The following is a 25,225-nucleotide window of genomic DNA, read 5'->3' on the forward strand; positions in this document are numbered from 1 at the left end:
CATATTGTGGAAGTGAATTTCCACTTGCAACAAAGCAACTTTTTGTGTTGTAGGTAGCGTTGGGGGAACTTGGGAAAAGAAGTACAGGTGAGGATGAGTTGGGAAAAGTGACTAAAGGTGAGTCCATCCTAAAGTGGTGTAGCAAAAGGACAAAAATGTCATCAAACTTTTAATGCTACAGAAAAAAAAAAAAAAAAAGTCTACGTAAATTCACCTTCAAAGCAGGAAAGATATTTCCTTAAAGGTGTGTCATTTCTGCCCACAGGCAGCACCAAACAGAGCTGCAAAAATAGCAGTTTAAAAAACAATTTCAAACACTCTCCCCCTCAGCCATTGGTTGAACAAACAGGTAGTCCTGCCCCTAAACTCACAACATAGCTTGATTGACAAAAACAAGCAAACTGCACTTCTGTAGGGAGCCACTTCAACCAAATTATACACTTGCTGTTTAGAATCTTTGTTCATTAAAAGTGATTTCTTTGGAGAAAATCTAAGAGCAAGCTTCAGCTTCAACTGGGAACATTGTGTTTCAAAATATGATATGTAATGGTTGGACTGAAACGGCTCCAACAAATATGCTGCAAATGGTCCAGGATAATAATGCGATGGGTGGGGGCGGAATGAATCGCAATGCATTATGGGTAGACTGTGAGAGAGCTATCCTTTGATAGAGGAAAAAATAGGTTGAAGCAGTAGACAATGAGGTTTTTTTTTCTTGTTTGTCCATATCTGTGGGTCTTTTTACCAAGTTCACAGCATGAAACACTCACAAAACTTTAAAACAGGACTCTTTATGCTGTGACTGGATATACCACGCTCACTAAGAAAGCGATATCTGCAATTTCACTACAGAAAAGGGCCAGATAATCCAGGGGATTGTGGGTAGGAGTTGACACACTCGAACATAATACCAGAATCTCTGATGGAAAAGCTCAAAGATCAGTTGATCATTTTGAACGAGCTACACATATCTTCGCTAATGTATTGAGACGTGACCGGCAAAAATAAAGCTAAAAATACAGCCCTCCTCCATCCTATCTTTTGTCACTGTGACTCTAAATATAAGCACAGTCGATCCCAGATCTGCTTGTTGTAAACCTGTTGGACACGCTGCTCCTTTATGCCAGAATTCACCGGAATGTTCCAGCCGAATGAGTCACTCGGTGTGAATCATCACCCTGAGTCTCAGAGCAACGTTTAACACTGTATTACACACCTTACATCCCGCCGTCACACTGTCCCTCATACAATATTGGAGATCTTTGCACACAAATATCCTTTACATGTCTTTTTGATGTAAGCATTTGCGTCCGGAAGAGGTTGATTTTCGCTAATTAGGCAATATCACATGAGCAACAGATCAGCATGGTTGTGATTCGGTCGTCGATACGACAACACTAGTAATTCACATCGATACTGATATCCTGACCAACAGCCTGATTGTAAGTGTTATTTAACAGTTCAATAAACAAGAAATGAATACAAGATAAAATGTTATATAATATAAAAGATGATATGGATATATTATATAATATATAATTATGTATAAATATATTAACAATATGGTTATTGATACTACTAAAATATAAGTTTTAATCATTTAGTATAATGTCAATGATTACATTTTAGGCACTTTGTCTATTTTTTTTTTATAGACCCTTTTTGCGCTGACGTCACGATTACGTCGCGGCGTTAGCTGGAGGCAAAACAAAGGGAAAACTGGAGGCAGCCAATACAAACCAGCACTGATTCGGATACATACGGCGCTTAAAATGTAATCTTGTGTTGTTGGGTGCAAGAATCGATGGAGTACAGGCTCCAATTTGAAAATGTATCGCATAATGTTTTCTAAACTATTGTGATTATTTGTGAATCATATGATCATTGTATACATTGTTGTGACTGATTGTGACTAGACTTTTTAAAGAACCTGGTAAAAAGAATAATCAAATATTACAAAAATTGCTGTATCTGTAATTTTTAACACAATTTTAAAATTGCACTGTAGTGTCACTCTTTACATGGTCGTCTTCTGGCCTTGGCGCTGGTCTGGCAGAACTGCGGATCGTACCACACAAGTCGTGTACGTGACCATTCAGCAAATATAGTTATAGTTATTGAAATATTGATATGCCCTCGGTTTCTCTTTATGCTCGGTTTCTCTATCAGGTAGGTACAGATGTCAGGCCACTCAGCCGGAGGTAGTGTTAACGTTAATCCTGTCAGATTAGCCGCTTTCCGACCAAGTAGTTATAGGAACTTAGTTCTAGGAACTGTCCACTTCTAAACAGTTCTATGAACTACTCTCCCCCAAACTCGGTTTTGCTGTTTGCGTTCGCACTGGCCAAGTGGCCATAGGAACTGGTAGGAGGGGTAAGGGAGTGACGCAAGCACGGTGACTTTTATTTTGACGGCGCAACGGACCTTTATTTTGGCGGCGCTGAGAACGCCAGAGCAAACAATGCTCGCATTCTCTGTGTTTATTAGTTAGCGATCTGTCTAACAGTACTGTTTAACATGTTATTAGATAGAACTGTTATAGAAAGTAGACAGTATATGAAAAAAGGTTATTAGCCTATACCGTGTGGTTGATGTCCAGTGTTGCTAGCTGGGCAGATAAACATAATCATGTTTGGCTTGGTCCCCTCAAAGTTGCGTTGGATTTTCTCTTCAGCATAAAGGTTTAGAGACCCATCTATCACTGTTTTCCATGTTTGTATAGTTAGTTTATGGAGTAAATATATAGGCTATAATCTGTGTGTTTACATTCTAGCTGTTTTAAAAATGGCGGGTGCTGGTGTTCCGTGTGCGTTCGGCCAATCAGCGAACACTAACGTCACGGGTAGTTCCTATAGTGCTGGTTTAGACCCTACTCTGAAGCAGGACCTAAATTAGTTCCTACAAATGGAGTTCCTAGAACTAAAATCGTTCCTAGTTCCTGCGGTGCGAACACGCCGACATCCGGGTACTTTAGCCAATAGTTCTAGGAACTGTGAAAAGGTTCCTCCGGTCGGAAAGCGGCTATTGTTCATCCATTGAGTGAGCGTGTACGGGTCGGCCAATCTGGTTCCGTCCGTTAAAATTTACTTTTGCAAATAACAATCGCGGTCCTAGACAGTGAGTGACCTTACACATTAAAATAAAATCGGATTGTTAAAAAACAAGCTAACATAACTTGCAAACTAACGTTAGTGAAGCGGCCAGGGGAATCGTTCTGCCTCCACCTAAGCTCCGCCCACAAAAAAAAAAAAACGTCACCATGTTGTTTACTAACTGAAAAGGGGTCTATAAAAAAAATCCAAACAAAACCACATAAGGATCAACTGTTTCATTGTTTTCTTTTCTTTTTTTTTTTTTTTTTACAAATTGGTTGAGGCAATAATTCAATTATTTGTTCATAAAAACTCATCATAAATCATAAAAATGTTGCTCCCGAACAAATCTTTTGAACTTTTGAAATTTCAAATCTTTCGATTTTTTTGAACGGATTAATGAATCATTGTTTCAGTTAAGGGATTGATTCAATTACTCACTCATGCAAGCAGTCACTTGTTTCATTCCTGAACAAATCAGTGCTTTTAAATGAATCGTTTGAGAAAATGACTCAATTATTCACAAAGAGAATAATTAAATAAAACATGCTACAGAACAAATCAAATCAAGTAAATGATCGAATTGTTCACTCATAAGGACAGTTACTGGTTTCATTCTTGAATTATTCGGTGCTTTAAACAAATTGAGTTAATGATTCAATGACTCGCTCATAAAGACAGTCATCTGTTTTGTTCCTGTATGAATCGGTCTTTTTGAACAAATCAGACGAGTCAATGATTTGCTTATAACGACGTTAGGTGTGTTCGACTTGAAGCAGCGCTGCACAGACTGATCAGTGTATGACGATTTGTGATAGCGATTTGAAGAGTGATCATCCAGGACCGAGGTGTGTCAAACACACCTACTAATTAAATGATTCATTCATTAAGACAGTGACCTGTTTTGTTCCTGAACTAATAAATTGAGTCAATTGCATCCGAAATTGCATACTTCCCTACTATATAGTAGGTGAAAAACAGTTTTGTTCTTTAATGAATCAGTGTTTTTGAATTAATTGGATCGCAGCGTATTGCAACTTGAATGAGTTTGAATACATAAATCCAAACTTTAAGATTTTAAAATATAAAAATATATATATATCCAAATATATTTTGGGGCCACTACTGTTTAGAGCTGAATTTTAACTCTTCCTGATTACAAAAACTTTAATCATTCATACATACAGATACAAGTAATACTATGAATGGAAATAACTCGCAATTTGAGATGCCTACAGACAATCTGATCAATCAGATTTTTTAATCCTCTTGCATTGATGCATAATAATTCAGTCATTTTTTTATTCTTGTGGGAGGCTCAGTTCAAAAATACCAAAAGCAAAGATTATCACTGAGTGATGATCGTCTGGTGATCAAGTGTAAAACATTCCCTCTTATTTCACTTCCTTCTTTCTTGCAAAAGTTGTTTTTTCCTGAACAAATGCACTCAGGCTATCCGTCAGGTCATCTCCGGGCATCTCCTGTTCTCTCGTTTTGCTCATCAGTGATTGATAACACAACTGCACAACTAGTTGCTTAGCAACCTTTCAAAGAACTGCAGGGCAATGCAGGAGAATTTCTGATGCTCCACAACAAAACTATCTGCATTAGCAAACACGAAGCACTTATTACCAGAAAAGTGTTATGCTTAATACATTAAAGACTGTAGATACATTAAACATGAAAGAAATTGCCATTTTGAGCACTTTATATGGAGAATGCAACATGTTAATTATTAAGAGTACCCTTGTTACATGTTAGCATAAATGAGCATGTATTCAGTCAGTGAACGAGTCATTCAAACCGATTGTCTTTTTGAGTCTTAAATCAACCAATCAGATCGAGCCATTGTTAGTGACAGCACAGTGTTAAAGGAGCCGACAAACAGGCTGAAGCATTATCATTAAGCCCAGTTAACAATAGTGCTAAATGTTAAAAATACACAGGAAGTGGAGTAGGATTGCCTTGGGAAGGCAGTTATATGCCTCATTTTGAGCACAAGCTGTGCGGCAAGAGTTCTCTGGATCCTCGTGGCTCTGGAAAATTCCGGTTTGTCTTTTTGCGATCGAGACGCCCCGCTGCGGCCGTTTGTGAAATTAGCTTAGACAAAGTGGGCACTATGGTGGGCGAGAAAATAAGAGAAAGCGAGACAGACGGAGGGAAAGAGGGAGGGTGAGGAGGAGTAGAAGAGATGTAGCTAAAAAGAAGAAACTTGACATTGCTGAAGAGTTTGCGGCATCGATTTTTTTTAAACTTCTGTTCCTATTTTGAACAGGCAGAGAGCTGAGGGATGTTAAAAGGGAGCTTGCGTTTCTGTTAAGTTCATATGTAATAATGTTTATTCATATTCATATCATATTCTACACTATAGTGTCGGTTTTCCCTGAAGCTCACTTTATTCAAGCTTTCTTGCGCAACATTCTTTTGTTTTTCAAGACAGTAGACTCTCTGTGACCTTTAGAATTAAACAAGCTTGTAACCAATGAAAATTTCTACAAAAAAGGTAACAATATCGCACCCATATGCATTTACACATAGATAAACATTTCAGGAGTAAAAATGTTAAAAAAATGTGGGACATGTTTGAATACTGTGGGTGGACAAATGATTGAAAATTAGATAAATATTTCAGTATTTAAACAAATCGATACATAATAATTCAATTGTTAAAGGGGTGGTATAATGCCCCTTTTTACAATAGGTAAAATAAGTGTCTGTTGTCCGCAGAGTGTGTATGTGAAGGTTTAGCTCAAAATTAAAAAGATTTTTTTTACAGCATGTTAAAATTGTCCCTTTTTGAGGGTCAGTAAAAACGTGTTGTTTCATGTGTGTCCCTTTAAATGCAAATGAGCTGCTGCTCCCGGCGCAGAAGGCGGAGCTTCAAGAGCTTGTGTGTGTGTGTTAGCAGTTCAGATTACCTCACGCAGACAAGCATTAAAATGTCAGAAACTGTTCTCCCTTTTATGTTTAAACTGGAGTCGGACAATGATGGAGAGACTCAAGAAGAAGTGACAACATGTAGAATGCAACAGCATGTTTCTGAATGGTTAGTTGATGAATTTATGTTGCTGATGTGGAGTTGACTATCTTCAAGTCTTTGATTAGCATATTCTGTCATGATAAACCATAAAATAAATCCCACTTGTAAGATTGACATGCTATTGCATGTGTGTAACGTACTGTATTGCATGTGAAAACACAGATGCGACAGCTTGAGCAGAATGTGCTCTACTACAACAACTCTTCCTCTTCTCAACATGGACTGCGTGTTCCCGGGGGCGGGGTTTATGTAAATTTTAGGGTTAGTGATGTCACTTTCCGAGGTTTTCTGCAGACAGCATCAAAAGAACGCTCCAGTGCTTCGGAACAGGACACTCCGTTCACGAGGGTCTGGTACACTGAAGCCGCATGATTTCAGCTCTGCTGAGTTACCTAAGATCTGAGGTAAGAAGACATTTCACAGGCTGATCTGGACAGAGGTCCGGGTGCCGAGCACACGCACGGATCGCCCCCTCACCTCTGCAGCGACAGCCATTGGAAAGGGGGGTTGCCTTAGTAACAGCAATTTGGCAGGCTAGTCAGACACTATGTGCCAGCCCACACAGTTCACTGACACTATGATTCCTGCTTTCAGGCAGACAGAGGCGTTCGCACGGAAAGAGGCCAGTAATGACCAGCGATCTGCAGAGTCACAGATATATAATATCAGTATTTGAGTTTTGTTTTTGCTCACCAAGGACTTTACACTAATATATGAGAATGTAATGTTTTGATAATTCTCTAAAGTACAAATGAATGAATCATTTAAATAGTTTAAGTCGGTTTAAATCTTCATGTTGTTTTAAACCTGTTTAACTTTATAAAAGTAGATATTTAGCAGAATGTTAATGCTGCTCTTTTCCATACAATGCAAGGGAATTACAAAACAATACAATTTTAGTTGTTGAATTTTGGTTTAGCTCCACGGTACTTAAGCGAGCTCTTAACGCATTATAGTCCTTCACGTCTATTGCGATCTCAAAACTCTGGCCAGTTGATAATACCTTGAATATCAAAATGGACTGCTGGCGGTAGATCCTTTTCCTATTTAGCACCACAACTCTGGAACAGTCTTCCTAACATTGTCCGGGAAGCAGACACACTCTGTCAGTTTATATCTAGACTAAAAACACATCTATTTTACCTGGCATACACATAGAACATTATACATATTCAAATACTGTAAAATTATTGTTAGGCTGCATAAATTAGGTCAGCCGGAACCGGGAAGACTTCCCATAATACCTAATGTACTCGTTTCATCACAAGAAGAATGGCATCTACGCTAACATTAGTCTCTCTGTTTATCCCAAGGTTTACCGTAGTTCGCTGTATCCAGATAAGATGGTGGACCTGCGCCTATACATGACCACAACGCATGATGTAGCCAGCTGAAAAAAAGAAAGTCCTACCACAGACTTTTCTTTCACTATTACATTGAAAAACGGCATTATAAAACCCAATAGTTAAATCTCGAGGGAACCAGTGGCGAATTAGTCTTCCGGGTATTGACGTCATCCCTGCACCACTCTATTTGTTAGATGTTTAGGCCACAAGTACAGATGTTGTTTATATGTGTGTCAATGTCATTTCTATGATTATTCAAAGTGACAAAAGTGTCACATCCAAAGAAGCACTTCACAAATGAGTGTCTTGACATTTAGAAACATTTTGCTGCCAACAGGAACATCAAATAAAATGACAACCAATCAGAAACCACAATCAGGCCTACAGCCATCTAACACAAAAGCTAATAAGATCAGCAGGGTTTCTTCAAGATACCCAGGGAAATATCTTTTTGATGTTGTCTATTTGTCTATTTAGCATCTGCCTTCCTCAACACTTTGTCATGACGGAATGATCGTATTTCCAACAGTGACACAAAGTTATAATTATCAATGGGTAGCTAATTGGTATTGGTCAAATTATGTCAAGATTAAGCCAAATTCCCTGGAACATGGAATAAAGATAATATATTACTTATTATAAATATATTTGTGGATTGAATTTGAGTTTTTTACCATGTAAATTGTAGCCAATCACGGTGTTAGAAGTGGAAGAGGATAGTTTTCTAGGGGGAAAGTGTACAAGGAAACACTGATTTTTGGATTTTTAAACCTGTGATGTATCCCAGAAGCCTTGTTTTGCACCATGGGTGTTTGACTTGTACAATTACCTGATTGATTTTATTTTATTTGGATTTGTATAAAATAAAACGCTTATTCTTACTTAATACTTCTGTAAATTAGTGCAGAAAGCTGGCATACAGTTGACAGCTGACCTCCTCAAGAAAGTTCTTGACGATGGAAATACGGAGTGATTGTCTTTAACACATCGTCACATTCAGAGACACTCTGACCCCCACAGTTCACCTGTCTTTGCTGGAAACATGATGCAGAACGAGTCAATGCGTGAATCCCTGCAGAACACACCGCAACCTGGCAGCACGATTTGCCTCAGGCTGTCACCACACATTTCACATTCCCGGGGTCGTGACCCCTCAGCATCTGTACAAGTCACATTCAATATGTGAACCATTCAACATCGGCTAATGTATTAAGAAAAGTGTTGGAAGAAAACCAACTGGAAGTTGAGAAACTACTAAAGCTATTAGTAAACTACTACTAAAACAACCATGCTATGCGTACTACAAACATTTGTGCGTAAAGCTACATCCACACCGCTAGGTGTCAGTATTAATCTAAGATGACTCTTACAATTTAAGAAGAAATAATCTCCTATTCTCTTCCACTATAAGTGTCTTACCGAATCCCAGATTTTTGCTATATTTTATAAAGAAAGAGTCAAATTATTTTTGTAGCTATCAATATTAAGCCATAAATGAATGCAAATGAAATGATGCAAATATTGGTTCAAACAGATTAATTGTTTTGTCTGCAGCAAAATATTGCCCCCTTAGTTATTGCCCATCAATAGTTTGTTTATTTTCGTTAGCTACTAGCAAAGTAGCTAAATGCTTGTACTAGACTTGTAGCTTTAAACATTTCAATTCAATAATGTTGCAAATCAGGATATTGAAAGGCGAAAAATGCTGTTAGGGTTAGTGTAGGGTTAGGGTTAGGGTTAGGGTTAAGGTTAGATTAAATATCTCAAAAAGATATTTGGCTACTAGTTAACATTAATCAATAGCCCACATGACCTTGTTCAGAGATAATTAAAATTTGATGAATCATGTACAGTAAGACACAGAAAGTGCAATAAGAAACTAAATAGGGTCCATTTTGATTTCATGTTAACTATTCTACAGCTGACTTTCTTTGCAAACAGTGGTGAGAAAACATGCTAACCACTGAAAGTCCTGTACAAATTAATCATGGACAAAATAAAAAAACACAAAAAAACCAAACCATACCAAACCAAAGACAAAAACCAAAACCAAAACAAAACAAAACAAAACAAAACAAAACAAAACAAAACAAAACAAAACAAAACAAAACAAAACAAAACAAAAACAAAACAAAACAAAACAAAACAAAACAAAACAAAACAGAGACAAAACAAGGAAAAACAAAGACAAAACAAAAAGGACAAAACAAAAACAAAATCAAGGCAAGACAAAACAAAACAAAAAACAAAACAAAAATCAAGGCAAGACAAAACAAAAAACAAAACAAAACAAAACGAAGACAAAAAAAAAAAAAAACAAGGCAAGAAAAAACAAAGACAAAACTACATAAAAAAATAAGAAAAAACAAAACAAAGACCAAAACAAGGCAAAACAAAGACACAACTAAAAAGCCAAAACAAGGCAAGTCGAAACAAAAGCAAAACAAAAAGGATTTTTGCTGTCTGTCTAAACAAAGCCCAAAATCAAATAGTGCACTATAAACATGACTATTCTACAGCTGTCTTTCTTTGCGCACAGCAGCAATACCACATGCTAACCATTGAAAGCCCAGTTCAAGTGAAACATGGCCGTTCTGAAATGGACCAGGTCTAGACGGGAGGTGAGAGGATGAAAAGGTTTTCTAGCGTGTGGACTGTGGAGAGTGTGTGTGTGTGTGTGTGTGGGGGGGGGGGGGATCGGGCATGAGTGACAGTTAACCAGGATGAAGTGACAGCGTGACATGAGGTTTCATCACACTGATGGAACGAAAATGAAAAAAGCTTTCACACATGTGCTGCTACATCTTTGTTGGTTCACGCTGCAGGCGATCTCGCGAATGGGGGAATGGGGGCTGCACCAAACGGGTTTCGACATGAACAAAATAACTGTGTAAAAGAAGCCCAGCTGAAGCATTAAAGCGGCGTGTTACATGCGCATGGGTGCATCAATAACATGCATTTAATGGAATATATAAAAGTCACAACAAACAAACATTTGATTTTGGGATTTGTTCCGAATATTTTTCTTTTGAAAGTCCAGGAGAAATGTGATATTAAGGGGTTTTTATCATGAAAATTCTCAAATTGTGACGGCTCTCTATGAGAAACAAATGAGATTCTTCCTTTCTGATTTTCTCCGGTGGGATGATCTGCCAGTAAAGTTGGGTTAATGACACATGGAAGTAGAACCACACTGACAGCTGCATCCTTCTGCATGAGTAAAGATCATTTACCGTAAAGATGACAGGCTGACCGAACGCTTAAGCGATTTAAAGCATGATGCATTGGAGAACGATCCCGAAATGATCTTTCAGAGTTTATGAGAAAATCAGCGATGTTCAATTCTTATCGACAACATGATTATTTTAAATCTCATATTAGTAGTGAATAATGAATTAAATACAGAAACTATTGTGTGTTATATATAACAGACAGATATATTTGAATGTTGCTGGCTAAATATTTCTGGAAAGTTTAGATATTTTAATGAGCGATGTACAGTACAGCCCATTTCATGAAACTTCTGAGAAACCGAAGCACTTTCCCATAATCTGAGGATAGCAATGTCATAAAAGTTGGTGTGCTTATAATCGCAGTCGGTGATTTTAGCTCGGAGCCTCAAATATATGCATGACTAAGCCTTAAAACACATAAAATATGCACATATTTGGCTCAGGTCACTCGTGTGACAGGCTTGAGAGGAAACCGACGCTTTGAGGATTTGCACAAAACTTCGCTGTCACTCTGCACTATCCAGTAAGGAACCTCATCCCAATCCCACAGATGTGTGTGTATCAATCACGAGTCTTTCCGTGACCGTCTCCTGACCCGGTGTTCCATTTTAAAAGCGGTTGCCCATAGGGAAACCTGTCAGTCACTATAAAGGCAAACTCAGCATGCTCCATCAGTTTCACACAGAAATGCAAAGAAGACGACATGAATCTGCCAGACCAGAAACAGCCAAACCGCAAATTCAGAAAACACTGTTGATTAATTAGTCAAACACATTAATCGCCTGCGTTGGCTTCTGATAAGAGTTCTGGCTTTTGGTCGGAGTCCCAGAAACATTGAGATCTTAATGGAGACAAGCCATTACAGCAACTGTTTCCACGTGACTGTTTTCTGCTTGTTGTCCTGCACGTTTCTAAACATGAATCTATCCGCTGAACCACAGCCTCGTTACGCAATCCAAATCAGTGTGAATTAGTCATCCTGGATTCAGCTGGCCACCAAATTAGCGTTGATTTTCTGAGCCGCGTTACGAGGCTGTCAGGATCCTGGAAGCCGCGTTGCAAGCTTTCATGTCTTTCAATTGGTGAAATGATTGAGGACAAAAAGGTGTTTGTGCGGTTTAAAAATAGGCCTCGGAGATAAATGCAAAAACAAGCTATTTTCTCTGCTGTGATGGCGCTAATCAGTATATTAAATTCCTAAGAAAAATATTTTAGGCAAAGACAAGACATTAACGACAACAAGAAAAATAATAATTATGATTATTAAAATAATAACAACAACAAAACATTTAAGAACAGTAAAATGTATAATGTGTGTCCGCAGCTACATTGGATGATGAACGTGTGCAAAAATGCTGTGTCATCCTTTTTGTGCTGAGCAGTCGATGCAGTCAAAATGGCAGTAAGCAATGACGAATGACACGAATCAACGCTGTTAAAATCTCTGTGGTTACGTCATGTCTGACATCCCAAAAACAGAGAGAGAGAGAGAGAGTCCCATTGTCATGTCATACACTAATGCTTGGTAATCCTCAGTACAGGCTTACATAAAGGGCTCTGTCAGATCTCATAGTCTCTGTGTGTGTGTGAGTAACGCATTCAAAGCCTCTCCTGCCTGAGAATTACTCAAATCGTTGCTTAGGGCACTTAAAAGTGCTCTTTGATATTCATCAATTAATACAAGATAACAACATTCACAAAAAGCTTCTCTTTTGCTTTTCGGAGCATACATGGAGCAGTTCCAGCATTGCCAGTACTGTCATCCGTGTCTGCGGTAATGTGTGTTTTTGTGACGGTTCGGGACTCACCACATACAGCTGTTTCCACAGGACAGACCACTCCTGCAGTGTGGAGGTGACCTCTGTAATGATGGGGTCCTCCAGGGGGACCACGGTCTCATACTGCCTGCACACAAACAGAGGCATTCACCAGAGGTTAACAAGTGTGTATGTACTCAATACGCATTACTCGTTACATTTTGCATGGCTCCTAACTTTTTCTGCTGCTGTTTATTTCTGCTATAGCAAAAGTGATGTCGCCATCTACAGGTCATTGAAGGTACTGTATCTTGTTTGTTTTGCCCGTACTCACCTATGCTTTAAATTATTTTTATGTTTAATATTTTATTTTATTTTATTTTATAGTAAACCAATGCAGAAAACACAAACATTGACCAGAGGTTAGTGTGTAAAAAAAGTTTGGTAGTAATGAATGGTTACAATATTTACATAAAAAATTATAAAAATAACACTATGTATAAATACTATTTATTTATTTGTTTAAGTTTTATTTTACAAATAATACTAATGAAGAAATAAACAAATAATTTGTTTGTTTATGTTTTATTTTACGAATAAAACGTCTCGGGTTACAGCTGTAACCCCTGTTCCCTGAGAAGGGAACAAGACACTGCGTAGCGTCTGAAGCATGAATGAAACTATTCCAATCCTGATTGGTGTTGCGTCACGACGTAACATGTGACGCCATACACGGAAGCTAAAAAGGGACGCTGGCACACATCAGAATTAATTAATTATTTAATTCAACCATCCATCCATCCATCCAGTCATTAATTCATTAAATCAACCATCCATCCACCCACCCATTCATTTATTTATTTAACCATTCAACCATCCATCCATCCAGTCATTCATTCATCCATCCATTCATTAATTAATTAATTAATCCATCAATCCATCCAGTCATTCATTCATTCAACCATCCATCCATCCATCCATTCATTCATTCAACCATCCATCCATTCATTAATGAATGAATTAATTCAACCATCCATCCATCCAGACATTAATTAATTCAATCAACCATCCATCCATCCATCCATCATATCCATCCATCCATTCATTCAACCATTCAACTATCCATCCATCATCCATCCATTAATTCATTACTACAAGCATCCATCAATCCATCCAGTCATTTATTCATTGAAGCATCCATCCATCCATTATATCATCCATTCATTCATTCATCCATCCATCCATTCATTCATCCATCAATTAATTCATTCAAGCATCCATCCATTAATTAATTAATTCAATCAACCATCCATTCATTATATCCATCCATTTATTCAACCATCCATCCATCCAGTCATTCATTCAACCATCCATCCAGTCATTCATTCAGTCAACCATCCATCCATTCATTCAACCATCCATCCATTCATTAATGAATGAATGAATGAATTCAACCATCCATCCATCCATCCAGACATTAATTAATTCAATCAACCATCCATCCATCCATCATATCCATCCATCCATTCATTCAACCATTCAACCATCCATCCATCCATCATCCATCCATTAATTCATTACTTCAAGCATCCATCAATCCATCCAGTCATTTATTCATTGAAGCATCCATCCATCCATTATATCCATCCATTCATTCATCCATCCATCCATTCATTCATTTATCCATCAATTAATTCATTCATTCAAGCATCCATCCATCCATCCAGTCATTAATTAATTCAATCAACCATCCATCCATTATATCCATCCATTCATTCAACCATCCATCCATCCAGTCATTCATTCAACCATCCATCCAGTTATCCATCCATCCAGACATCAATTAATTCAATCAACCATCCATCCATCCATCATATCCATCCATCCATTCATTCAACCATTCATCCATCCATCCATCCATCATCCATCCATTAATTCATTACTTCAAGCATCCATCAATCCATCCAGTCATTTATTCATTGAAGCATCTATCCATCCATCCATTATATCCATCCATTCATTCATTTATCCATCAATTAATTAATTCATTCAAGCATCCATCATTAATTAATTCAATCAACCATCCATCCATTATATCCATCCATTCATTCAACCATCCATCCAGTCATTCATTCAACCATCCATCCAGTCATCCATCCATCCATCCATCCATCCATCCATTCATTCATTCATTCATTCATTCATTCATTCATTCATCAATTCAACCATCCATCCATTCATTCATTCATTTCTTTCTTTTTTTTTTTTTTTTTTACAAATAAACTGATGCAGAAAGCACAAACATTGACCGGAGGTTAGTGTGACTCTACAAAAAGAAATTAGTAGTAATGGATGCTTAACTATGTTTGAATAAAATAATATAAATAAGTGTCTAAATAATATTTGTTTAAATTTATTTATTATATTTATTTTTTCAGATAAGCACATCAGTTTATTTATTTACATTTACACCTTATTTATACAATCAAGGACAAGCCTTTTGATAAGTCTTGCGCTAACATTCTGTTTACAATAAATCTGGAAGAAAAAAACCCCTTGTGTTCGTTAAAGCATCTCATGGGGACTTTAAATAACAGTGTGCACAGAAGTACATCATCACAGATCAATTCCACGAGACTGTCCTTCATGTTCCTGCTGTCTCTTTAGCTCTTCCTGTCCATTCATCTCTCCATACTGTTTTACCTCCACTGTCCTTCCTCTGTCCTTCTCTGACACTTGATGGAAATAGATTGATCTCTTTGTTCTGCTTTATCATCACATGTGTCCAAAGTAACAGCTTTTACAGAGTCATTATCCTCCTTTTTTCTCAATTCTGATGAGACGCCATAATTCGATACCGGGACATGCCACCCAAATTTGTAATTGAAGCTAACGACAAAAGCGATTCTCAAACTTTTTCAGGTGGTGGAAAACTTTAAGTGTAATATATATATATATATATATATATATATATATATATATATATATATATATATATATATATATATATATATATATATGATGGAAGACCTAACACCCAAATATAGGGCAAAATACCATTAAAACTAAGGTAAAGTTTTCAGCGCATGTCTATATTATAACACTGATAATAATAAGAAATGTTTCTTGATCATCAATTCATCATATTATAATGATTTCTGAAGGATCATGTGACACTAAAGACACTGAAAATTCAGCTTTGATAACAGGAAAATAAAAAATAACATTATTATATCACAAAAAATTATTTTAAATAGTAATAATATGTATAGTAAAATACTGTTTTTACTGTATTCTTAAACAAATAAATGCATTGGTGAGGATAAGAATATTACTGACCCCAAACCTTTGAACGACTTCATTGTTATGAGCTGATTAAAGAATGCTTTTTGTAAATAATAATTATTTATCATTACTAATAATTCGTTAATTGGCTCGTTTAATAAACACAACACACAAAAGAGAATTAAAATAATAGAAATGTGTAAATAATGTTTCATATTTATTTAATATTTAAACATATATTTGTGCAAACTATTATGATATATATTTTAATAAATTCATAATATTACTTTATATTCAAATATTATTTAAACTGTATTTTACTGTTTATTCATAACAAAGCTTAATAATATAATAATAATCATACATTTTATTGTATTTAGAGGTACTGTATATGTGTCCTAATCATACAGTGTTGCTTACATGGACAAAACGATTACTGTAAAGGAATTATTTGTATAAAAATGGATGGATGGATGGATGGATTGATCCTAATAATGTGGCCAATGGGTGTGTATACATAACACTCACAATTTTCTAAGCGAAAGTATATTTGTCAGACTATAATGAAAGCTGACTGTAAATAAGTTTACGTAGCTTTAACTGTTGAACACGACCCCTGGGATCTGCTCTACCCTTCTGCCTGAACACAATAAAGACGTGTGTGTGTGCATGTGCACGTGTGTTGTGGGAAGACTGTGAAGTTCTACACGCGCATAAAGTTGGAAAGTATCAAAAGCTTAAACAAACAGGAGAAGCTGTCGACTGACAGTCCCTGATGTGCCTTTTCCCCAAGTGTTTTCAGAAGTGAGTTCCCACTGGGAGAGGCAGCCCAGAGTTTCTTTCTTCTTCTTTTTTTTTTTTTTTTTTGCTCACTGTTTCCCATTCTCTCTCTTTTTACGCTGCACACGTGCAAGCACACATAGGCTGCGTCTTATCCTGACCTTTCTCGAACTCTCGAAGTTTTCTTCTCAAAAAATATGTTCTGAAAATGTTTTGCTGATCTACATATAGGGTTATGAAAGCATACTTTCTGAATGTTCCAAACATCAAGTGTTTAAATGTTTTAAAAGTGTATTTTAATTCGAACGTTAAGGGAACATTCCATTTTAGAACTTTGCAAACATTATGGTAACGTTACTTTTTAATTAAACGAATAGTGACAATTAAACTAAAATGTGTTTCTATTGAAACTTGTATGTCATGTATTTAAATATATTACATATATTCTAATTATGCATTTATAATGATGAAGTTGCAATTCAAAACATTTAAAATATTTGAACTTTAAATGTAATATCAAACAACACACTGCAGATAAAATTGTAATAAAGTACTTTACATGTGTTTAAGTGTTAGTCGTGTTAGTACTTCTTTAAAGTATACTTATACTTCTTTTATAGAGTATATATAGTACGATACAATTTTCAGTGATAAACTTACCCTTACAATAACTGTTTTATTAATAACCCTCTGCTGATCTGACGGTCCATGGGCGAGGATTCAAAAATGTAAAAAAATGTATAATCTGTAGTTTTTACGAAAGCCCTGGAGCTGTTTAAAGTACTTTTCTGACAAATAAACGTGAAATCTCTCAGTCTAACAACGAGTAAACATTGTTCATTGACGTACTGTAACAAGGCCTTTTATTTAATTAATATTATCTGTACAGTTTAAAAAAAAATATCCTTTTGAGCTGCACATTCAACAATTAAGTGCACTTATTTTCCACAAGGGAAGATGATGTAAACCTCTTTCAATTATGAATCAATTATATCCCACAAAATGCCATACAATAAATTAAGTGTTTGAACCACCAAGAGCTCAATATCTGTAGCAAATATTTAACAGAGAGAAAATGAGAGTAGAAGAGCTTCCAAAAGATGAAATCTCAGCATTTCCGACATGTGACGAAACTCATGAGGACAGTAGGATAGGAGAAGGGGAATAACAGGATTGAGATAAATGAATAAAAATAAAACATCCGTCTCTCTCTGTGTCACATTTCCTCCTCCGACCCATTTGTTCTCTATTGAGGGAACAGCTTGACATAATTCAGTATAAGGACACTTACCCTCTGTTAGCGACGATAGCCTTCTTCAAGTGGACGTAGCCGGCTGGGAAGATTCCCTGCGAAACAAAAGGGAAGAAGATTACATCTCTGCTTCTGCGACTATAAGCTTCCATGGAGAGAGCGAGTGGACGCTCAGCCATGGGCGTCTCTGGGAATGTGACCAAGCAGAATATGATTCAGTGGCCCTGCTGGATGAAGACCATGTCATAATCTTTACTTGATGTGCTTATATTGCTTGAGGCGGAATCAATCTCGGGAAGTTCCTGGTTCCTCGACTAGACATGTCAAAGCTCAAGTTCCTCCGAAGAAGAGGAGTCGTTCTTCTCAGAGTGCTCATACTTGCCTAATATCAGTGTCAGGAGTGTTGTGGAAGCAGGGACAGCTGAATATGAACTATCATGACTTAAAGAGATAGTTCACCCAAATAATTATTTATCAAAAATAATACATTTCCTCATCCACATGTCATTATAAAACAGCATAACTTTATTCTGTGGAACACAAAAGAAGGTATTCTGAAAATTTCCTCAGTGTTTTGTTTCATTTTGTGTTTTGTTTTGTGAATTTAATTTTGTTTTGTGCAGTTTGTTTTGTGTGTTGTTTTGTTTTGTGAATTTTGTTTTGTTTTGTTTGTTGTTTTGTCTGTTTCATTTTGTGTGTTGTTTTGTTTTCTGAGTTTTTTTTGTGAATTTCTTTTTGTTTTGTTCATTTCATTTTGTGTTATTTTGTTTTGTTTTGTTGGTTTCATTTTGTTTTGTTCATTTCATTTTGTGTTATTTTGTTTTGTTGGTTTCATTTTGTTTTGTGAATTTCATTTTGTTTTGAGAGGTTCGTTTTGTTTTGTGCATTGTTTGGTTTTGTGCTTTTTGTGGTTTTGTGTGTTGTTTTGTGAATTTCATTTTGTTTTGTGCAGTTTGTTTTGTGTGATGTTCTGTTTTGTGAATTTCGTTTTGTTTTGTTTGTTGTTTTGTCTGTTTCATTTTGTGTGTTGTTTTGTTTTCTGAGTTTTGTTTTATGAATTTCTTTTTGTTTTGTTCATTTCATTTTGTGTTATTTTGTTTTGTTGGTTTCATTTTGTTTTGTGAATTTCATTTTGTTTTGAGAGTTTCGTTTTGTTTTGTGCATCGTTTGGTTTTGTGCTTTTTGTGGTTTTGTGTGTTGTTTTGTGAATTTCGTTTTGTTTTGTGTTGTTTTGTCTGTTTCGTTTTGTATGTTGTTTTGTTTGCTTCGTTTTGTTTTGCTTTCTGAGTTTTGTTTTGTTTTGTGAATTTCTTTTTGTTTTGCGTATTTTGTTGTTTTGTTTTGTTTGTTTCATTTTGTTTTGTGAGCTTTGTTTTGTGCATTTCGTTGTTTTGCGCATTTTGTTTGTTTCATTTAGAGCATTTCATTTTGTTTTGTTCCGTTTTGTGCAGTTTGCTTTGTTTAGTTTCATTCAGTCTCACTTTGTTTGTCTACATAATCAAATTCAAAGAGTTCAAATGCTGTTTTAAACCCCACTGACTTTCATTATAGGCACGAAAACAGGTGAACATTTTTCAAAATATATTCTTTTGTGAGATTTTGTTGCATTACGGTAATAACAAATGTGTAAATGTACTTGTCGTGAAAATAATCTTTTACACTTCTTTTAAGCAAAATGTAGTTGACATTTCTGACTTTTGTTTGCAAATTGTATATCTAGGAAAATTTAAAATCTGACATTCTGAAACTGTTGACTAGACTTGCGAGATTATCATGATCTTTTTCTCAGGACAAAATCTGAGAACCAAGAGACTTAACCAAAAGTCTTCATTTGCTTTGTATTTTTATTGCTGTCCAGAACAAACATTTTAGATTTACAACACATTGAATCTTGACCAGGAAAATTCATTCAACTATTCAGTTTATTCAACTTTATTCAAAAAGTGATCAATCTAAGGAATTTATGGGGTCTAAAAGCATAATTAATCATGTAAGTTGCTTCAGAACAGTAATACGTACGAACCCAAAGGAAAAAATTATTGCTCAGAAGTTGTTTTTCCTAAGCTCAGGAGACTTAGTTATGATTCTCATATATCTCTCATTTTAATATCAACAGCATTTCAGATGTTTCTCCTAAAATGCCAATAATAATACTCTATATTAAGAGTAATAACTTCACTCTTAATATAGACTTAAACTTTGAATTTAGGGATTGTATAGAAAGTTGTTGAGGTCTCTTCTAGACTTTAAAAGAGATAAATGTGAGATCTCCTCTAGCTGAGAAACATCTGAGCCTATGTGTGATGTTGTTGAGATCTTGTCTGAAACTTTAGGAGGAGACAAATATGAGACCTTCGGGGTCTTTAGTTTTAGTTGATGTTAAAGTAATCTCATTTATGTCTTGGAGAAACATTTGAGATGTTAAAGAGATCTCGTTTTTGATGTGTTCCTCCTCTGGGGATGCACAGAACATGCCACACAAACATCTCAGCGGAAGAATCCAGATGGTGGAGTTTCTTGCCACATACAGTTGTCTAATTGTCTTCGCTTTTCCTTTTCAAAGGTCAGGATAATTAGTAATTGAGGACACCAAATGCTCTCGAACAAACCTCCATCTGCTGGAGGAAGGCTTCCATGTGCAAGGATGACAAACCAGCATATGTTAGTCTTCACGAGATGGGCGGCCACTCGCTAATCGCCTCTTACAGTCATACATGAAGACCTCCTATTGCTTGAGGAGAGCTCTTTTCATGTTGGTCATGTCAATTACAAACATTTTAGAAATGCATACATTTTCAATTAAAAGCTAAATCATTGACACAATACCCTTTGGTAATCATGTCACCCCAAATTCCTCATAACCGTAATGTGTTCAGACAAATTTATTTTTTTCTATTTCTATTTTCCAAAAAAAGTGGTGGGATGTTGTTGCATTACGGTAATAACAGTTGTGTAAAATGTGCTTGATTGTCATGAAAAATAAAATATAATAAAAGATGATAAACAAAATTCCCCTTTAGGAGAAATGTCAGTTATGTCAATGAAAACATGTTCTTATTTCATCCCTAAAAACTAGTATTTATAATTTTTAGGTTTATTTTCAACCCAAATTCTCATTACCGTAATAAATTAGGTATTTATTTTATTGTATTTTTATAACAATTACAATTTACAACAATCACTGCTATGATACTTTAGAGCTCATTCAAATAAACAGTAAGTTTGGAAACATTACTATTTTTTATGTTTTTGAACATTAAAAAGTCTCTTTTGCTCATCAAACCTGCATTTATTTGATCCAAAAAAAAAACAAAAAAAAAACAGTAATATTGTAAAATATTATTACAATTTAAAATAATGGTTTTCTATTTTAATTCACTTTAAAATACAAGTTATTCCTGTGATTAAAGCTGAATTTTCAGTATTATTACTCCAGTCACATGATCCTTCAGAAATCATTCTAATATGATGATTTATTATAAATGTAGGAAACAGTTGTGCTGCTTAATATATATATATTAGAGGTGGGCATAGATTAATTTTTTTAATCTATATTAATCTAGATTAATTTTGAAATTAATCTAGATTAATCTAGATTAAAATGGCTCATTTGAATTCTGCCGAAGGCATTCAGAATATGTGTGCTACCCAAATAATGACTATAAAAGTAAGTCTTTGAGAACGGGTTTCTCAAGCCAGGTGGCGCATTAGACCAGGGGCTCATCTCCTGTTTCCAAAATGCATCACAAACTGCTTGAGAAAGCTGTTCTACTCATAGACAGTAAAGGTTACTACTGTACTGTTACCGTCCGTAGGCAACATTAGGTAGGCCTATGTTATTATCAACTACTATAGGCTATCAATTAGGGATGGGCGATATGGCCTAAAATCCATATTGTGATATACATTGCAGCCTCTTGCGATAACGATATTAAAATAATACCATTTCAGAACAGGTTACACAGACCCTGCTAAACAACTGCTAAATGTATTTTTTTTTTTTTTTTTTTTTTTTTTTTTGAAAGGGTTTATGTAGTTTTGAGAACATAGCCTATATTGTGCAAAACTGTAAGTATACAACATAATTTTGCAGATAAATAAAATTTAAGTACACTAGCTGCAGAGACTTAAGTAGGTCTAATGTTTATTATGGCTTGGAGCTTATGAAACCCCAAATTTAAAATTAGAATATTGTCTAACTGATGTCTTTTCAGTTAAAAAGAAACACAACAACGATTCTTAAAATCGGGCGCTTTTAATAAAAAGAGATTATGTGCTACACCACTCACTAAGATATATTGGGAATAATACGCGCGCGCTGGTATTCAGTGATGTGTTTCGTTTTGAATTTGAGGTGGTAGAACGGATTAGTCGTGTGTTAATTTACCGAACTGTTACCCCACACAGTCTACATCGGACGGCTTAAATCCGAACCAAGTCCAAATAAGGGTTGCACCGATCTTTTTCACCAGCTTTCACTTTCAGCCGTGTTTACTTAAGATGACGACGTTGCAGCCGGGTGTACCTCGCGGCCGCGGGTAGATTGCATCATCATAGCTTGTGTAGCTTGAGCCAGCCCAGCTCCCAACGCTCCCAACCCAACTTGGAGAATAGATTAACGGCGATATTTTTTTTATCGCGCGATAAGAGTCTCGCTGCGTTAACGCCGATAACGGCCCACCACTAATATATATATATATATATATATATATATATATATATATATATATATATATATATATATATATATATATATATATATTTTTTTTTTTATATATAACCTATGATACTTTTCAGGATTCTTTAATGAATTAAAAAGTTTTAAAAAGAACAGCATAAATTTCAAATATAAATATTTTGTAACAATATACACTACCGTTCAAAAGTTTGGGCTCAGTTATTTAATTTTCTTTATTTTTTTGAAAGAAATGAATACTTTTATTCAGCAAGGATGTGCTAAATTGATAAATAAGTGATAGTAAAGATTTATTGTTAGAACAGATTTCTGTATTGAATAAATGCTGTTCTTTTTAACTATTTATTTTAGATTTTGTTGCATTATGGTAATGACAGTTGTGTAAAATGTGCTTCATTGTGACATGAATGGACTGCATTTGGACTGCATTTATATAGCGCTTTCACAGACCCAATGGCCACCAAAGCGCTTTACAATATTGCCTCACATTCACCCATTCACTCACTCATTCATACACCGACGGTGTCATTTATGAATGATAAATAATATAAGTATTACAATAATTCCACAAATTACCATAAATTCATGCCAAAAAATAAAGAAATAATGGAAAATATAACAGCAAAAAAGAAAATGATTTGACCGTGACAAGTTCTTCACAGGTTTTATGAGATTTATTTTTTAAATCAAACAGGACTAAAAACTTAACAAAAAGAGTAAAAAAAAAAAATCACGGGTTACCAAAAAGACTTGAAGACGCCTTGTCGGTTTGATTAAAAATTCAGGCGTGGCGTGTGGCATTTCCAAACTGCCTGTGAATAACGCGCTGATCCACATCTCAAGCATTGTCATTTTATCCTGCGTTCAGTTTCCATTTTTGAGGCAGATAATACAGCGGCTCTATATGAGCTGAACTGAGACGAGATGTTATTGTAGGCCCTGCGGCGGCACAGATGTGTGTGTGTGTGTGTACACATCAGCTCCATCTGCTGAAACTCATGTTATCAGTGTTTGTGTGTGTGTGTGTGTGTGCCAGAAGCATATATTTTATTTTATTATTTTTATCCTGAGCACCAGAACTGAGTGCTGGAAATAAAGCAGCATGTGTCATGAAGGACAGTGAAAGTGACAGACGAGTCAGGAAGAAATGCTTTAAAGGGCCAGTGATAAAACAAATACCAAAGTAATATAATATAACGTAACGTAGCGTAGCGTAGTGTAATGTAGCGTAGCATAACGTAACGTAACATAATAATGTAATACAATATAATATAAAAAACTATCATGCAACTTGCATATTTTTAAATAAATCAGTAATGTCAGTAATGTTTAGTGTAAATTACCGTAAATTACGGTCTCAAAGTTATATTAAAATCTCTGAGGAATAACTAAAATTCTGTCATGTACTGCTAATAGGATTTTACAGCTAATCCAGCATTTCATCCAAAATCAGATTTTCCAGTTTGATATCTCTGACTTTCAACTATAAAAGTATGTTATATTTCCCAACACTTGATGACAAAATGGTAAAATCTCCCTTAGCTTTGCAGGTGTTTAAAATCTCACGCCAAAAAAACATGCAGAGCAATGCTAGCTTTTGTTCTGCAGGTGTATGATTATCAACAGATTACAAGTTAATGTTTTTCACACTCCTGCAAACATTTATAAAACAGGTTCATTTAATGAAGGAACATCTGTGCGTTTAAGTTTCAGAGTTTTAAATCCAACCTTAACTGGCGTTCTATTGAGCTTTTCCAACTAGGAAGTTGGAAAATCTGCTTTAGGCCTGTAAGATGAACTTTAAGCCACCCAGCTCCTCTAATGAGACAATAAAGCTTTGAAAAATCATAATCCACATCCATATTAGCATGTGAGCAGTTCTCCTTTAAGAATCTTGACTTGGCAGGGTCAAGCTAATATGAACAACCCAAGTTCGCTAAACCAAAAGCTAGCATGCAAATGGAAAACAGTAAGCCGTGGGAATAAACCTCTGGCACGGATATTACTAACTCCACGCATTGTAAAGAAAGTGCTTTACATTAACATTGCGGCCATGTTGAACAGAAGATATCTCTTGATATCTCCTGATAGACGAATGACTCACAGGAACAAAATGAGTCACATTTAATGTAACCATGAATAAACAAACACACTGCTAGCTTGCAGCGTGTAAGTTTATGAAACGCACTTTGAAGTTTTTCCTCAAATCCTCAATGAAATCCTATCTTTCAATGTATTTTATTAAGTGTTTCATGCAATTTTAAATTAAACAACATTTTTGAAGGATGAAAGTAAAAAACAGTAAGACACACGGTAAAAAATGTGTTGTAACACAAACTAGCATGCTAACTAGCTGAACATCTAGCCAAAAGAACATTATTTAAACAACCTTAAGTAAAATTTACTTGATAAGCAAAATTGTGTAAGATAATAACACTTGTTTTCAGACAATAGCTGTGTTCACGCCATGTCATAATTACGGTTATTTTGAGATGACAATATGTAACGTATAGCGGTCACATGGTACAAGCCGGAGCTTCCCAGTTTAGAAGTTGTGTGTTCTACGAGGATGTGAATTACTAACATAATTACAGTAATTACGACATGGCTTGAATGCACACTATATTTTATGTTGAATAAGGGGGAGGGGCAAGCATCTGATTGGACAAAAACCTGTGCAGTGCAGGATGTGTCATCAATATTGTTGGTTTGTTTTTCAGAGCAGTTTTTAAGTCTGTTTATGT

The 25,225-nt window shown here is 35.6% G+C and overlaps 1 protein-coding gene across 8 annotated transcripts in view; it reads right to left on the reverse strand.

Moving 5' to 3' along the window:
* Positions 1 to 25,225, reverse strand: part of dock3 (dedicator of cytokinesis 3) — a 189,812-nt gene that overhangs the window by 94,950 nt on the left and 69,637 nt on the right. For all 8 annotated transcript variants that reach the window (XR_013823089.1, XM_079889910.1, XM_079889914.1 and 5 more), the window contains 2 exons: positions 17,825 to 17,880; positions 12,520 to 12,616 (listed from right to left, as the gene is read on the reverse strand). Coding sequence is in view for 7 of the 8 variants with exons in the window: in XM_079889910.1 (XP_079746036.1) it covers positions 12,520 to 12,616; positions 17,825 to 17,880 (153 nt within the window). In the remaining variant the exon portion in view is untranslated. The remainder of the gene's footprint in view (positions 1 to 12,519; positions 12,617 to 17,824; positions 17,881 to 25,225) is intronic.

Source organism: Squalius cephalus, assembly GCF_949319135.1.
Source record: "Squalius cephalus genome assembly, chromosome: 13".
In the NCBI taxonomy this organism is placed as follows: domain Eukaryota; kingdom Metazoa; phylum Chordata; class Actinopteri; order Cypriniformes; family Leuciscidae; genus Squalius; species Squalius cephalus.